Consider the following 18,829-nt stretch of genomic DNA (forward strand, 5'->3'; position numbering starts at 1 on the left):
CTGTGCACTGGCATTGAGTGGAGTGGCCTAGTAGAGTGGCATTGAGTGGAGGAGTGGCCTAGTGGTTAGAGCACTGGTCTTGCAATCCAGAGGTGGACAGTTCAAATCCCACTGCTGCTCCTTGTGATCTTGGGCAAGTCACTTAACCCTCCATTGCCTCAGGTACAAACTTAGATTGTGAGCCCTCCTGGGACAGAGACATATCCAGAGTACCTGAATCAGGGGCAGGCCTGGACGGGCCCAGGCCAGCCACTTTTCCTTCAGGCCCACCCACCCTAACAAGCCCCAACCCAAGTGAGGCGCCAATCTTTTCCTGCCTCTTTTGCCCGCTCTCCCCGTCCGTGTGGTCTGGTCATTTTTACTCCCTGAAGCACCGTTCTCCCTCCAGCACCGGCGATTCCCATAACCTTCTGCCAGCATGCGTCATCGGGGGCGGGGCCTTTCCTTAGGCACATCCCGTCTACTCTGCAAAGGTGGGACGCGCCTGAGGAGAGGCCCTGCCCCCAATGACGCTCGCTGGCAGAAGGCTATAGGAATCGCTGGTGCTGGAGGGAGAACGGCGCTTCAGGGAGTAAAATGACCAGACTAAGCGGACGGGGAGAGCAGGCAGAAGAGAGGGAGAAACGCAAAACTCGGGAGGGGATGGCGAAGGGAGAAGGCACTGCCCAGGTAGGCCAAGGAGGGAGGGAGAAGCAGATGCCCGGGGGGGAGGGAGGGAACAAACGAACGAACGGCCCACCCAGGTTAATTCAGGGCCCATCCAAAATGGCAGGTCTGGCTACGTTCCTGACCTGAATGTAACTCACCTTGAGCTACTACTGAAAAAGGTATGAGCAAAATCTAAAATAAATAAATAGAATATCCAGGTATATGCAACTGGCTATATCTTGTGGTTAAGTGTGATATTCAACTGAGTTTTATGTGGTCTGATTTGGCTACTTAACTTAAGTGGTTAAGTGCTGAATATCTGCACCTAACCACATAAGTGTCAACTCTGCCCCCAGACAGCCCACAAAATAGCTTTCAGTTTAGTGGTCTGTGGTGATATTCAGTGACACTAACCAATTAAGTGCCGCTGAATATCAGCTGATAGCCCCTCACAAACAATTTAACCAGCCAGGAACTATTAATGGCTAGTTAAATCGCTTTGAATGTCAACCCCTACATTTCTAGCCACAGACTAAACAAATCACCTATAATCAAAGCGTCCAGTTTCATGTAGTAACTCAGGGGTAGATTCTGCAGCAAGAGTTAGTAAATTCTGCAGCAATAATGTGGCATCTTGCAATCTCAGAGATGGTGAGGGGATAGAGAGAAGAAAGGGAGGGAGGTCAGGGATGGGGAGAAGAAAAAGGAGCAACAGGAATAAGAAGGTGGGAAGAAATAGAGTCATTAGGGGAAGACTGAGATTGAGGATGGGGACAGGCGAAGAGCCCCTCTCCCAGCTACAATGTTGCTTCTCTTTATCAGTGTTGTTCAAAGTACTAAGTCAAAGTACTTACGTAAAAATAAATGTATATTTTAATATGTAAGTAAAAGTAAAAAGTACAGTGAAGTACACATTAAAAAAATGTGCTTGTGACAGTAAAAATGTTATTGCCTAATATAATATTTTTTGAGTAAAAAGTAAAAGTACCGCAACTACAACAAATGCAACTATTGTTAATGATTTTAGCCCAGTAACTGTACTGCTCTACAATTCAATCCACTTTGTTTTTAGTAAAACTAAATTTTGAAAATGACTATTATGCATGCAAGTGTGCTTGTGAGTCATTAATCCTGCATAGCTACAAAGGTGTTCAACAACTGCATTGGCAGGAAGCAGTGGCGTACCAAGGGGGGGGGGGCGGTGGGGGTGGTCCGCCCCGGGTGCACGCCACTGGGAGGGTGCCGCAGCATGCGCCTGTCTGCTCCCAGTTCGCTACGCTCGCTAAATTCTCTTGTTCGCTGCAGCAGCTCCCTCCTCTGCCCCGGAACAGGTTACTTCCTGTCCAGTTACAGAGAATGCTTTCACAAAGTTGGAATCATTGTTGTTGTTCTAACAATTTTTCATCTGATGGCAAACTCTGAATATCTTTGAGAACTGATGCAAGAACATTAAATGTGTGGGAACCTTTCAGTCTTAAGGCCAGACACGAAGACTTCCTCTCTAAAGACTCTATCAATCCAGTGGACAGTCAGCTCAATGTAAAATTTTCCATGAAATGAGCAGCACTCTGTTGTGATAGAGATACTATATGTCTGTTCACCAAGAATTGCAACCAGCTTCAGCTTCATCTCCACTTCAAAGTGATCCAACTCATGACTGTTCAGTTTGGCTGGAGACCCGTAACCAATTCAACAACCACAGGCAACTCCACTGTTCTCATTGACTATATTCACTGAACAGCAACATTTAAGATAAGATGATCCACTGCTTGCATGATGAGGTTTGCAAAAGCAAAATCCTATTCCAGGTTTTGCTATTTCATTTAGTCTACTGAGGAATTCTCATTTATGTCTCACTTCTGCTTTTACTTTTAACTGCAAGCATCAGAGGTAGCTAGGTAAAAGTAGTAAAAATTGGTGAAATTATTACTTCAGTAAAAGTAAAAGTAACAAAATGTTTACTTTACTTCTTTACAAGTAAAAGTGACAAACTTGTACTTAAGTACAGTAACTAACCACATTTACTTAGTTATTATACAACACTTGGATAAGCAGTATAAAATGTTTTGTACATTTTTGGGATCTTGCCGGGTATTTGTGACCTGGATTGGCCACTGTTGGAAACAGGATCCTGGGCTCGATGGACCTTTGGTCTTTCCCAGTATGGCAATACTTATGTTCTTATGTACTGCTCTTTACATACCCACCTGCTCTTTCTTTCCCTCTCCCCCTCCCCCCTGTTCCACATCCCTCCGTTTCCCCACATGATAGATAGATGAAAATATATGAGATATTTGCATACAGTGGAGGTAGTGGGCATACTAATTTACTTCATGAATATTCATTAGGGATATCCTGAAAATCAGGCCTATATGTGGCCCTCAAAGACTGAACTTGGGTATGCCTGGTCTGGGACCTTGGTATTCACTCCCAGTCCTTGAGGGATCAGAATTACAAGCTATCCCTAATGAAAATACATGAAATATATTATATGCAAGTCCGTCTCATGCATCTTAATAGGGATGTCTTGAAATATTGACCAGTCGGCAGCCCTCAACAACTGGAAGTGGTTGGGAGTTACCACTGGTCTGGGAGCTACCCAAGGAACTGTTTGAGTACTGAGTACCATTACTCTAAAGCAGGCTCGCCAAGTTCAGTCCACAAGGGCTACAAACAGGCCAGATTTTTTTTCCTTAACGAATATGTATGAGAGTGATTTGTATGCAGTGGAGATAGTGGGCATGCAAATCTCCTTCGTGCATATTCATTCGTGATATCCTAAAAATCTGGCCTGATTGCAGCTCCCGAGGACTGAATTTGGACAAGCCTGCTGTAGACCATTATTAATGTATTATCCTTTGCCCATAAACAGTAGTCTCTCAGCCAGCATGAGTGGAACTGCAAAGTTAAAAATTCCAAAGCCAGACCCCTTCTCCCCTTAGAAGAGTAAAATAGGACAGCATTGATTAAATGGAAAAAAAAAACCACGTTTCTTGCTAATTTTAAGACTAAATCATCAGCTATTATACAGCTATAGAACTTATCACATAAACTTCAATCTCTAACAATAGTTCAAGCCTGTACAAAATGATCTTCATTCAGATTATAATTAGTAGTTCTAAGTCGCAATGTACTCGGATGCTCAAATGCCAGAAATGATTAACCTGGGTCAGCAGTGAATTATTCTGGTTCAGTATTGTTCAAAGGGCAGTGATTCATGACAGTGTATCCATGGAGTTTCTCCAAGACCATCATTCAAGTGTAGAAGCATCCCAGCACACTACTGCAGAATGAGAAAAGAAATGGTTCTAAGAGAAAGTCACATGTGAAGCATTTTAGAAACCTACTGAATAAAAATGACAGTTTTATAATTAAGAAGTCTCATTTCTCAACAAGTGCCATCTTTGACACAGAGGTTGGCAACTGTGGTGTGCGAGGTCTATTCATGCCCAGTTTTCCGATTTCCTTTGCTAATATTTGAGAAATAATATGTTAATGCCACTTCCCCCCACCCCCATGTTCTGTGTTTTCCTCTTTCTCTTTTACCCTCTATGAAGTCTGCTGGTACCACAAAAACCTCTTAAGTACATAACCAGCAAATTTCATTTTCAGTTTGAACAGGTTTTCTGTGAAAGATATTGTCTTTTTGAAATCAAGTCGTTACAGCTAATTCTCAGACTTTTCCTATATCACCATATTCCATATAAATATACATTCTTTATCATCTCTCTGCTATAAGTTTTTGTTTTATTTATGTATCCCCTCACTGGGAAGATGAATACATTTATAGAGCAATTCTATAAGGTGTGCCTAAATGTAGGCACCATTTACGTGCAACGATTTATAGAATAGGTGTGTTTATGTGCATAAGTGCTAGACACTATGACTATTCTATAAAATACATTCCACAATTACTTAGCCCATAAGTGTCGTGGGGGGCGGGGGATAAACTTGGGTAGGATATGGGCAGCTCACAAAGCAGCACAGAAAGGGTTCAAAGCGCAAAACACAATCCAAAGCATAAAAGCACCAAGAGCCTTCAAAAAAAGAACGGATCATTTTAATTCACAATGTAGATCAAATTTGTACATCAGTGACCTGACATGGACCATATTTCGGTGCACAGCACCTACTTCAGGGGTCGTATGGAAATATCAATCCAATGTAAACATGCCCTGCATCTCAGCTAAAATGAAAACCAAACATCATTTATAAATTCCAATGTAGCCTTATGAGTGGCCAAACTCAGGGCACATGCACCTCGGGGCCCCAACAGTTCGGACTGCCATTGCTTGGCGTAGCTGTTGGCACCTACCTTTAGGCACACCAGTGCTGACTTATGCTAGTGTTCTATAATGGCATCTTGGCACCAAGATGCAGTTATAGAGTTGGCACTCAACACATGACATGGGACGCTTAAATCTTGGTGCCAATTTATAGAATTGCCACCTTAGTAGTCTTTCTAAATAATTTGATATGTAGTTCCTCTTACACTATGTACAATGATGCTTTGTGAAAATCATGATGTTTAAAAACTCTACAGAGCATCCTCCAATATGTGAACAGAGCCAGACCTAGCTAGTACCTAAACGAGAGATCACTGGGGAAGACTGAACTGTAGGCTGCAAAATGCAATGGAAAACCTCTGCATTATTCTGCCAGAAAACATCACAAACAAACACTGTTTTGAGGCTATGATCATCTAACCTTTGGATTCTAGAAATGGATAGAAAGAAGATTGTCTTCCTTTTTGTCCTGGGAAGTTTTGCCATAGGAAACCCAAACTATTGCTTTACATGCCATCGGGGCTGGTGTTAGCCATGCTGGGGCCCAGGGCAGAAATGAAGGAGGGGGGCCTGATCCCCTCTCCTCCCTGCACCCCTGAACTTCCCCACCTGCCATTACTACCACACATAAAACAACTTTAAATGACTTCTTCACACACAAAACACAGACAGACCTTCACCAAATACAGAACAAGGGAACACAAATTAGAAATAGAAATATGAAGACCAAATTGAACTGGGAACCCCAAGAAGTTAAACTAAACAAGTACTGCAACAGTGGAGAAATAAAAATAGAAATTCACTTTCTTTTGCACTGAACACAGTGTAGCCAAGGGTGGCACCTAGCCCCCCCCCCCCCCCCCCCCCCCCAAGATCAGCCATTTTGCTATACCACTGAACACAATGCAAAGACATCTGTAATGCACATACCCAGATCTAGCATATTCCAGTTAATACATTCAAAATAAAACACTTTTTTCTATCTTTGTTGCCTGCACATTTTATTTTTCCATTGTGTTGGTCCAGTGTCTCTTTTCTGTTTTCCTGTCTGTCTTCTGCTAAATCTCTTTCCAGTGGTTGTTGTGCATTTCTCTTTTCTTCTCTTTCCTGTATTGTTCCATTCCTTTACTTCACCTGTCTCTGACTTATTGATCTTTCCCTTTCAGCTCTTTCCTTTCCTTTTCTATCTCTCTGTCCTCTTAGGTTTTACCCTCTTTCTCACCCTTCTCCTTCGCAGTTTACCTTTTCACAATGCTGCCAGTGCAGCAGCAGTTCTAATATGCCGCCTGCAGCCTTCCTGGAGCTTTCCTTCTGCCACATTCTGCCCAACAGAAACAGGACGTTGTGTCAGAGGAGGGCAGAACACAGCAGAAGGAAGGCTCCAGAAAGGCTGCAAGCAAGGAATCAGAACCACTTGCATGCCAGCGACCAATGTGAAGAGAAATTTGCGTTGAGGTAGACCAGGAAGGTAAGGGAAAGGAAGGGAGATGTCAGATTGACTGGGGAGAAGGAGAAAAGATGCTGGACCATGGGGCCCAGGGCATCTGCCCTGTATGCCCCCCCCCCCCCCCACTCCCCACCAACACCGGCCTTGCATGCAAGTGATAATTCTGAAAGCTCTGGTTATCAATTTAATTTACAGATCTACACTATATACTCAGCAATCAACATGGCTTTAGTGGATTATCAGTCATCCAAGCCAGAATCTCAGTAACCTTTAACCTTGTTTTTAAATTATTATATGTAAAACCCTAACCCTAAAGTGCAAAAATGCAAACATCTGAAAAAGTGTCCCCACAGGCCACATTTGGACAAAACCTTTTCTAATGTGTATATCATCTGTGGCAAGAATGTTAACTCATATGACTTTCTTCAGGCAGCTGTATTTTGGCCACAGTCTGGTGTCATGCAACTTGTAACCAAAATAATATTATGCCCTATTCCAGGTACCAAATCTGTGTGACATTGCTGATTTACTTCCTGCCACTTATGGTGATAGGTTGTGCCTATACTGTTGTTGGAATTACACTATGGGCAAGTGAGATCCCTGGAGACTCCTCTGATCGATATCATGAGCAAGTAACAGCTAAGCGCAAGGTAAGTGAGGCCCTTGGTCTGTTATCACAGTTTATTAATACAAAATGAGAGACATCGAGGGTTAGGAAAATTGTCAATCTTTAAATAGTCAAAGAATGTGGTAAAGGTGTCAGCTCCAACTAACTAATTGTACTGGTTTTTATTTAGCTAATTTTCTTTTGGTGGAATATTACACAAGCAAATTCACAGGTTTCATATTCTATAGAATGTGGCTGCAAATTTATTTTAGTGGGAAGCAACAGTACATGAAGCTCTACATTTGATTCAGTTCCATTGTCTCCTGATAAAAGCCAGGACTGCGTTTAAATAACTTTTAATTTGATTTAACAAGCATTTGTAGTTCACTTTACCAATTCAGTTCAAGTGTCATTTTCGATATGACATCTAAATCTGATTTTGATCGCTTTGCAAATTAGCAAACAGGGTCATTTCAAAACAGAAAAAACATCAGAAAACTGCCATTTGCTAGATGTTTTTGTGCAGTGTGTGTCTATCTGTTTGGACCATTTTGGGGGAAAAAAGGCAAAGGGTCACCTATTTTGTAGGTAGTAGGGACTCGCATTCTAAATATGCGCTAATCAGTTAGCACAGAACATGCCCACTCTGTCCTGCCCCAGCACTAAAAAATAAATGTTATTTTCGAACACATGGTTAGAACATGCATATCCCAAAATTACTGAAGGTCATAGCGCGCCCCACGGTAAGCCATTTTTTTGCTGCTATATGCACACATTAGTGCTTACTGCAGCCTTGTAAAAAGAACATAAGAATAGCCATACTGGGTCAAACCAGTGGGCCATCTAGCTCAGTATCATGTTTCCAACAGTGGCAAATCCAGGTCACAAGTACCTGGCAGAAACTGAAACAGTTGCAAGATTCCATGCTACCAATCTCAGGGCAAGCAGTGGTTTCCCCATGTCTTTCTCAATAGCAGACTTTGAACCCTGATATGATAACAGCTGTTACCACACTTTCTGGCAACGAGTTCCAGAGCTTAACTATTCATTGAGTGAAAAATATTTCCTCCAATTTGTTTTAAAAGTATTTTCATGTAACTTCATTGAGTAGTTGAAGCTGTATTTCTTGGCTCAAATGTAATTGTCTCTGTATGAGATACAGGGGGTCCTTTTACCACGCTGTGGAAAAAGGGCCCTGCGCTTGTGGCAGGGTCCATTTTTCCCATGTGCCAGGGCCCTTTATACCGCTGTGAGTAAAAAGCCCCAAGACACACATAGCCATGCGGTAAGAGAACTCTTACTGCATGGCCATGTGATGGGGAGCCCTTACCACCACCCATTAGGGTGGCGATAAGAGCACCCATGCTAACCCGGTGGTAACCGGACAGTGCATGGCAATGTCCGATTACCATCGGATTACCACTGCATAAGTCATTTCCGGGGTTTTTCTTTTTCCCACAGAAATGGTGCTGGCGTGGGGCGGGACTACCAGCGGTGGCCATGTTGGGCCGGTGGTAGTCCCGGAAGAGTGAGCAGTAAGCCTACATTGGGCTTATCGCTGCTTTGTAAAAAGGCCCCATAGGGATATAAAATTTCTAAGATATTGTGGGGCAAGACCATACAGAATTGTAAACATAAAAACATTACTATGATACTCCCTTTCTACTTTGTGAAACTTCAAGTAAATGACTTAATTTAGAGTCCCTTTTACATAGCAGCTGTAAGCCCAACATGGGCTTACCACTTGCTAAATAGAAAGTACCACCAGGCTACCACAGCAGTCCGGCAGTATTTTCCACCCCCAATGCACCGTCATATTGCCTGTTTGTTTCTGCTTTTCTAAAATAAGCACTTCCTGCCATATTAATTTAAGTGCCCTGTTATAAAAATTACCCTCTATCTCTCTCAGCTGCTAATCAGCAAAAAAGGATTGGTGGACTCTAGGATTTTCTCTCTGCATATGACCCAAGCAAAAAATATATTTCTTTTGTAGCACAGGGTTAGCACGGGAGCCCTTACTGCCACCTCAATGGGTGGCAGTAAGGGCTCCCCCTCAAAATGGCCACGTGGCATGGGCTTTACTTGCCACACGGTCATTTCCTGTAGTAAAGAAAGACTACCCTTGTACCAGCTACAGCAAAAGGGGGCCTTAGCACGCATCAAAAACACACGCCAATGCAGGCTCCCTTTTGCCGCAGCTTGGTAAAAGGGGCCCTTAGGCTAATTAACTTTTTATCAGGGAGATTCAGTGGAAGAAGACATTTAGGGCAATTCTATAATGGCATCAAGATATAGGCACCACAATCGTTTGCACTTAATGTCAATTCTATAATGGCTTCAGGGCGCACATAAGGTGTTATAAAATACTAGCACAAAGCTGCATTGGCATAGCGAAACATAGTTGTGCCCACTTACAGCAGATCAATGGCAGGCATCAGTTGGTGTACCATACAATGCAGGCAATTGACAGAGTGGAGGAGTAGCCTTCAAAGCAGGGAATCCCAGTTCAAATCCCATTGCAGCTCCTCATGATCTTTGGCAAATCACACCTGTCCATTGACTCAGATGCAAACTCAGATTGTGAATCCTCCAGGGATTAAAAAAAAAAACAACCTACTGCACCTGAATGTACACCACTTTAATGACTATCAGGATGGTAGGCAATCTATAAGAAATTGATATAAAGTAGTATTCTATAAGTTGTCCACCTCATTTGGTGACGTCAATGCTCTACCCATGTGTGTACCCCTTGCAGTTAGATGCTGAATGACTTTGCATATACATTATGGACTTGCACCCAACACATATGCATAAATGACACACATATTATTCTATATCATATATGTGCCTTAGGCACCAAGTTATAAAATTGCTCTTAAGTTATATGTATTTAACATTGAAATATACCAGAATTCAGAAATTTTCATGGGCAGTAGAAAAGCAATCATAATTTTGGTCAAACAGAGAAATCTGACAATCTTTTAATTATATCCAGAGCCAATGGAAAGTCGCTGCAGCCCTGAATTCAAATAATAATCAGCCACATTATCTTTCTGAATGATAAAATTATTAACCGAGGTACTCATCAGTACAGGCAATTAAAAATGCTATTCTTTTATATCACTTGCCACTAGTTTATTGCTTACCAATAAAATATGGCCTCTTCTATTCAGATATGTACTATTGAGCTTTGCATCTGTCCATCTTGCCCTTAAGGTTGTGTTTGGTTTCTCCTAATACAGGTTGTGAAGATGATGATCGTCGTCGTCTGTACATTTGCAGTTTGCTGGCTTCCCTTCCATATCTACTTCCTCCTGCAGTACTTCCACCCATCTTTGTATCAGCTAAAAATCATCCAGCAGATTTACCTGGCAATTATGTTGCTGGCCATGAGTTCCACGATGTACAATCCCATTATCTATTGCTGTCTTAATGACAGGTGAGTGCCCACCATAGAGAAAATGTGGAAGTCATGTTGTAGAATAGGACCTGGTGTGTTCTGAGGATCTCTGTAGAGCTAAAAGAAACTCTGAAAATGAGAGACCAGTCATGTTGGGGTAATTTGTTTAACAAATTTTAATAAAAGATGACTCAACACGGTACCGTGTTTCGGCACAGATTCGATGCACATTCTGCAATACCTGCACAGAAAAAGCTCTGGTCCAATTCCAAAAGTCAGTAACCATCAAGTCTTTTTCTGTGCAGGTATTGCAGTACGTTCATTGAATCTGTGAATGTATTGTGGAAACCTATGTGACCCTTGACAAAGGTTTTTCCGAAACTTGACCAGGTTGGGACCTGTTTTTATTAAAGTTGACATTTGGATAAACTCTTGCAGTGTTTGTCCTTCCTTGGATCGCTGCTGCTGCTGTTTGTTTTTCTGCTCTGCTTCTGCACTAGGCTGCCTCCTGTTTGTTTCTGCTTTTCTAAAATAAGCACCTTCCTGCCCTATTAATCTAGGTGCCCTGTTATAAAAATTGCCCTCTATCTCTCTCAGCTGCTAATCAGCAAAAAAGGTTTGGTGGTCTCTAGAATTTTCTCTCTGCATATGACCGAGCAATGAACAGGGACATCTGGTGCCATTAAGCAGGGAGGGTAGAAGCATGACAAAGCAGAAACAAAGTTGTAAGAGATGAGCACATATCACGTGTATGTCATAAAGCAGTTGCACGGGTCTATTGGTACTCCTGATAAGCTTTGGTGTATTATAAACCCAGAGAAGATACTTAGATCATTTGCTAGTAGACGTCGGCTGGTATTTATTGAAGTACTAAATGCCAAGTAGATATTTTTCTCTGAGAGATAAAAATATTTAACAGCGAACTTGAAGGATCAGATTTTTTAGATCACTTTCCAGTGGACCTCAGCAGCAGAGAATTTTATGTGGTGGGCAAAAGAATTACCGAGTTTATTGATTAGGCAAAAGAACAACATTTTTGACGTCTATAACATATATACCTTGGTCAGACAACAGAGGTCCTTCTCCAGGATTTTATTCTGTGAACACAGAACAGATGTATTTGTTTAGTATGTCCGCCCCCCCCCCCCCCTCATCACTCTCCATACAATAGTTCTCAGCCACTTTCAGTTTCACAATTCCATTTCTAGTCTTCCTCCTTTCCCCAGTATACCTGAAAAAGTCTCGATATCTCTTTGTAGCCATTTTTTCTTCTGCCTGTGCTTTCATCAGCTGTATTTTTCTCTTCACTTCTTTGAATTTTATGTGGTGTTCTTTTTTATGTTCTTTTTTTTGTGTTCTTCTTTATTTCATAAATGTCTCTTCTTTTATCTATTCCTTCAGACACTTGTTTGGTGAACCATGAACCATATCAGTTTCCTTTTGAGTCCTGATCAAAAATTTTAGGAGTAGAAGTTGATAGACTTCTGACATTTTCTACATAAATAAAATCATTGGTTACAAAGTCTTTTTATATATTGAAGAAGTTAAGATCAATTGAAAAGTATTTTGAGACGGCATTGATAATATCTAGACTCAATTTTTGCAACGTCATGTACATTGGCTCTCAAAAAACTTGATTAAATGTTTGCAACTTGTTCAGAATACTGCTACTAGATTGATATTTTTCTGCTAGAAGATCTCATTCAGCATCTCTGTTACTTAAGAAACTGCACTGGTTGCCTGTATAGGCTAGAGTACATTTTAAACTCTGTAATTTAGTTTTCAAGATTATGTACGAAAATGCTCAGTTATATTTGATCATCTGGGTGGTGTTTCTTAATAATGTAATTAATAGTAGAACATGACCAGGTATGAACCAACTGCCCTGCTACTACAATCCCTACATAGGCTACCAATAAAGAGGAAGAGTGGTTTTCAAAATCTGCACCTTAGTCCACCAAGTTATTTACGGCACCACAAGTTGTATGATGTCACTAATAGAGCTAGTGTTAGCCAACCTAAAGGAAAAGCTCTGAGACCACCTCGTCATCCACTACCCCAACTTTAAAGGTGTGATCTACAAATCAGCCCACTCCGCTGGTTTACAGTGCAATGCAACCAAATGGTGGGATACACTAACAAGAGACATATGACACAACACATCCTACGAAAACTTTCGCAAAAAAACTAAAACATTTTTATTTTAAAAATTCCTGTTGATAGATAAAACCTAGCATGCGCATTATAACACCTGACTATCTGATCATGTACTCCATCCCCTCCCACACTATACCTCCTCTCACTTACCATAAACTTCTCCTAATAGCTTTCCCTCCTACACCATGTCACCCCTTTCTATACTTTCTTCACCTGAGAAATGACATGTCTCTGCATCATGACTCTGTATTTTCTGTTCAATTCAATGTAACCCACATCGAACTGAGTTTCTAACGTGAATGGTTGTGGGGTACAAATACAAGTAAAGTAAATAAAGTAAACACGTAATCAAATGTTACTCTGTTTCCCCCCATTTAAACAAGTTAAACAACAGTGTGTGTTTGACTCTTCTATATATTATCAAGTAGTGTCAATGTGGAATTCGTTGATATTATCAAGTAGTGTCAATGTGGAATTTGCTGCCAATACAGATTCTTGCTTTGCAGAATTATCTACTTTTCGAAAGTAATTTAAAACCTACTTTAATGAATATTTTTATTAATGTAGTTACAGAACAGTTGTAAAGCTTTATGTGTAATCTCCCAGATCTTTTATCCAGTTATCTTAAATTTGTGATCCGCACCAAACTATTCTTGGTATTGCAGAATAGAAGAACCGTGTAGCATAGCATAGCATTTGCCTGAGCAAAACATTTTGAAAGTCAGCTACTTCTTTCTGATTCTGCAGATGGAACACTCCAATTCATATCCGGCAAGGTGAAATCTCCCAGCAACAGTATCTCACCTTTCATTCCCAGCTTTTGGATATCTATAACTAGACCTTTTTCCAGATTTTCTGATTGTGTCAGAGAGCTGTAGACAAGACAACACCTTTGTGAATATTTTTACATACAGTGCTACTCCTACACCTTTTCGGTCATCTCTATCCTTCCTAAAAAGAGTCATTGAACCACCTTTTTGAAGGAATTCACTCAAGGTGGTGTACAGTAAGAATAGATCAAACATGAGCAATAGGCAATTACAGCAGTAAAAATATTCAAATAACAATACAAAGTATGGCATAGTATACTATTTACAATATCAACACAATACGTAACAGAAAATTTTAATCGATAGTGAAGGGTATAAGCAAAGCTGGAACATGGAGATAGGTAAGAGAAGAGAGTTAGAAAGTAAGGTGTCAAATAAATAAGTAATGTAGTTTAATATTAAAACAGGTGTGGAAAGGGTTCATTTAAAAGTGAAGGTTCTAGACTTCAAAACAACCTAACTTTGTTCAGATGGGGGATAACCTGAAGGAGCTGTTAGCTAGAAAGGAATATCTGGAAAAAGTAGGAAAGCAGTGAGCAAAACTGGTGTAAATGTCAGCATCCAAGTTATGCACACTGAGGCAGTACTCTAACTACATATGTAACTTTTCAGAACACCTCTGAGACGCCTGTGGCCATGCCCCCGTTGAGTTATGCACTAGTAGAGTTAGGTGCCATGCCTTATTGAATAGCATTCAGCCAATTAAATTCAATAATTGGTTGTTAACACCCAATTATTGATATTAATTGGCTCATTAGCCAATTAATTTGTGTATGCATCTCAGGAGCATGCCCAAATTGTGGCACGCAAATCTAGGGGCCATATATAGAATATGGGGCATATATGTGTAATTCATAAACCATGCACCTACCATATTTTGCCTATATACATTTACTGCTGCTTAGTAGCAGGTGTAAATATATGTGGGTGCATTTTAACTGTGACTCAGCATGTTTTGTGAGATTATTTTATAAAGACAGATAACGTGCATATGGTACCTTTCATCACATTTTTGTGCAAATTTTCTACACATATTCATTGTGTGTTAAGTGATATGTGCTATTTTACATAGCACATATCACTTAACACACAATGAATATGTGTAGAAAATTTTGTGTGCATGAGTATTAGCAAGACTCATATTGAGGCGCCAAAGGACTGGCATGGTTATGTGCTGGCCCCCACCCCCCTGCCACAAGTTTTCCACACATAATTTGAATACATTTAACTTGAATACCTGATGAAGTGTCACATGATCAACTGACTCAGTGATGAAGTGACAAAGCGATGAACTGGCTTGGTGATGAACTGTCATGTGATGAAGTGTTGCATGATGAAATGTCACCAAACTGTTGCCATTGTACAACAGAACCGGGTATATGATGGCACATAACCAGTTATGTGCTAACTTTGCATCTGTCGATATTACATACATATATTTAGATAAAATGCATGTTTATGCTGTATGCACCCAGAACATAAACATCCATTTCTCCTATAGTTCAGAACAGGCTCTATGTCAGCAGATTCTGGTCTAAAATACTGGTGAGACTTCAGATGTACTGATATGCACATCTCAATTCCTACTTCTACAACCTTCCTAAAATTTTATCACATCCCTTCCTCTCACATATAACAAATGAGCATAACTTTTCCACTGTCTGCTTTTCCCCTTAGATTTCGGATTGGCTTTAAGCATGTTTTCAAGTGGTGCCCATTCATCCATGCTGGTGAGTATGAAGGACTTGAACTGAAATCCACACGCTACCTGCAAACCCAGAGCAGCATGTACAAAGTGAGCCGCATGGAGACCACTGTGTCATCTGTCCTGACTGCTAATGATGAAGATGGAGAAGACAGCAGCAACAAAGCCAAGCGCCTGTCTCTAGACCTTACATCCAATGGCTCCTCACGTAGTGTCTCAAAGACAATGTCTGAAACATCCAGTTTCTACTCGAATAATCTCTCCTAAAGGCCTCCTCTTGATTTTACTTGTTCTCACTTATACAGTGACCAGCGTTATTACTATAATTATTATTATTATTATCTTAATTTTATTTATAAATGCTTTTATCCAAAGTTCTATATACTTCTTTCAGTAAGGTAGAGGTATAACAGAATGAAACAGATCTATTTTTTTCTGAGCCGAATATGGTTTTTTATAAAGGAGAATTTTGTCAAGTTGAAATTTAGCCATGATGTACCTATGCCAGTGATTCTCAAACCTAGTCCTAGAGGCACCCCAGCCAGTCAGGATTTTAGGATATCCACAAAGAATATTCATGAGAGAGATTTACATGCCGTGGAAGCAATGCATTCAAATCTATCTCATGAATATTCATTGTGCATATCCTGAAAAATTGACTGGCTAGGGTGCCTCCAGGATCAGGTTTTGGAACCACTGACCTATGCTGTTAGGAAAAGTACCCTGGGCTCTGTTTTTGTCCACAAAGTTCACAGGACCTCAATTTCATGGCTCGCCCACAAGTTGGCCTCCTTTTTGGGGCATTTTCCATTATTAACTAAGGCAGGAGGAGGGTGATTTCTACTACAGCATTTGTGCTATTTCCTGCAGCATCCAGCATTTCCTGGAAGTCTCCCAATAAGCAGGAACTAGGTCTGACCTGTCTTAGCTTCTGAGAACTCACAGGATAAGAGCCTGAGATAATGTGACTCGATTGCATTGCATTGTTCTTACCAGAATGCAAAAAAGAAAGAAGTAGGGGGTAGACCAAATGTATTTCCAATAAGTAGGTTTAATCAAAACAGACTCAATGCAGTTCTGCGTTTCAGTGGTAAAAGTGCCTGCCTCAGGATTCAAATAAATTGTCTCAGTCACTAATGGTGAACACAATAAACAAATAAGCTAAGAAATCCAAAGGTACAGCATCAACCACATTGAAAAAAAGAAATACTGCCACGCAAAACATGGTTGATGTACCTTTGGATTTCTTAGCCTATTTGTTTATTGTGTTCACCATCAGTGGCTGAGATAACTTGTTAGACTCAAGAGGCAGGCACTTTTAGTGCCAAAATGAAGGCTGTGTTGAGTCTGTTTTGAATAAACCTACTTGTTGGAAATATTTTTGGTCTACCCCCTACTTCTTTCTTTTTTGCATTTTGGTGTGGTGTTTTTGTTAGGGGGACACTTCTGCTTGTTTTTGTGTGATTGTTCTTACCAGCACACATTGTTTAAGGATAGTGCTTGGAACCCATTTCTCATGGGGACTTTGAGCATTGACTGTAGTGTACCCAGCACTCATACTGGCCCAGTTAACACAGTAATTTACATGTGTGTATTCGTGTATGTGCAGAGAAGACATAAAAAGCAGTTGAATTAGCACAAGTCTGAAACTTGTGTGGGAAGTATTAACTGTCAAGATATCAATCATAGCTACTGTGCCACTGCTATTTTTTCTGTATGTGAAAATCCATTTAGTTAATGGGTTCTACAGCACTATCAAAAAGTTTCCTTTTGCCAAAGAAGTGAATACAGCCTTTGGGAAGAGCTTCCTGGAGATTGAACAGGTTCCTGTATGTTTCAGCTCTCATTTCTTATTACATCATACCCTATACAGCTTGCCTTTGAATTTTATGCAGCCCACAAGACCATGAGAAGTCTACACAGAAATTGTCATTAACCAGATTTTTGGCAATTTTAAATACCGCATTTCACTAGTATTTTCAGAATAGTCACTTTGACAGTTTGTTTCTGTTGTTTTTAGTTAATTACTTCTTTTTTTTGTATTTGTCACAGAAGATTTATGGAGCTCTGTGCATTTCTACTTCCAACATTATGTAATGTTTCAGCCTTGCTAAGAATAGTACTGGCATTCATTCGGTCCTCTGTGTATAAAGGTTGCCCACTCCTGCTCTATACTCTTTTTTTCTGCACAGACCTCTCATTTCTCTGTCCAGCCTGTTTGCTGAGCTGAATTTTATCTCCTAGCCTTTCTCTTTCACTTTCCTTACTCCTAGAGCTCTTTCTGCCATGCATCTTCATGTATCTCCTAAAGATACGTGTATCCAGGGAGGCATTCCATACTTTACATAAAATTCTCAATTTTTACAGAAATCAATTGAGTTCATTACAAGTTGGATGGATAAGTGGCAGGATGTGATAAAGTGCCAGCTATTGCCACAGCCTAATCAGGCACTACAGAGACTCTTCTCTATGTGATGTAACCATCGTGCTTTATCTGAATCCCTTCGCTCCCTCCGTTCCAACATCTAGGCACAGGCAATCTCCCCCTGATTCCAACTGAAACTGAACACTGAAAAAACACACTGTCTCATCCTTACCTCTCAACATAACGAATATAAACCCATGACATTAACTACCCCAAGCCACACCATCCCTACATCAGACAGTTTGAAAATACTCGGTGTCCCACTTGACCGTAACCTAACTCTCGAGAGCCAAGTAAACTCTGTAATAAAGAAAATGTTCCATGCAATGTGGAAGCTTAAACGACTAAAACCCTTCTTCCCAAGGGCAACCTTTCGATACCTAATACAGTCAATGGTCCTAAGCCATGCAGACTACTGCAATGGTATCTACGCGGGATGCATGGAACAACTAACAAAAAAAATCCAGACTGCCCAAAACACAGCAGCCAGATTGATATTCGGCAAGACACGCTTCGACAGTGCTAAACCTCTTCGAGAAAAACCGCACTGGCTCCCAATCAAGGAGCGGATCATCTTCAAAACTTGCACTCTGGTCCACAAAATCATATATGGTGTAGTCCCAGGTTACATGATAGACCTCATAGATCTACCAACAAGAAACAGAGTCAGTACTGCTAGATCATATCTAAATCTACACTACCCAAACTGCAAAGGATTGAAATACAAAACAACTTACGCATCTGGCTTCTCCTACATAAGTGCACAACTATGGAATGGCCTCCCAAAAGCTGTGAAAACAATCCATGACCACTTTATCTTCCAGAAATCACTGAAGACCATCCTGTTCCAAAAGGCTTACCCTACTGACCCAACTTAAATGCCTGAATCCAGCAACACAACAAAATCAATGCCCGTAACGAACACTATATAACTCTTCTTCTCTTCAATTCTCCTGATGTATCTGTAACACATGATCCTCTTTGATAATAACATCACTTTGTATCTGTTTTTCATTGAAGGCGACTAACGCCTTATGGTATTATGTAAGCCACATTGAGCCTGCAAATAGGTGGGAAAATGTGGGGTACAAATGTAACAAATAAATAAATAAAGGTCTCCCAAATTTTGGTATAGATCCCAGATCTGTGCACAAACTAATTAATGAGCCATTAGCAGTTATTGATAGTATTTGGCACTAATTAGGATGTACACGTGGATCTTTCTATGCACTATTCTAGAACACAACGCGCCTAAGTTGTCTGACAGACAACTCAAATGAGGACATGACCAGGGGAGGAGCATTGGTGGGTCAGGGACAGTGTT

General features: G+C 40.7%; 1 protein-coding gene across 1 annotated transcript in view; it reads left to right on the top strand.

Moving 5' to 3' along the window:
* Positions 1–15,656, top strand: part of TACR1 (tachykinin receptor 1) — a 246,212-nt gene extending 230,556 nt beyond the window's left edge. The window contains exons 4-6 of the mRNA XM_030201806.1: positions 6,881–7,031; positions 10,231–10,427; positions 15,053–15,656. Of these exons, the coding sequence (XP_030057666.1) occupies positions 6,881–7,031; positions 10,231–10,427; positions 15,053–15,347 (643 nt within the window). The 3' untranslated portion in view covers positions 15,348–15,656. The remainder of the gene's footprint in view (positions 1–6,880; positions 7,032–10,230; positions 10,428–15,052) is intronic.
* Positions 15,657–18,829: the final 3,173 nt, after the last annotated feature.

The sequence above is a fragment of the Microcaecilia unicolor genome, chromosome 4, assembly GCF_901765095.1.
Source record: "Microcaecilia unicolor chromosome 4, aMicUni1.1, whole genome shotgun sequence".
Taxonomy (NCBI): domain Eukaryota; kingdom Metazoa; phylum Chordata; class Amphibia; order Gymnophiona; family Siphonopidae; genus Microcaecilia; species Microcaecilia unicolor.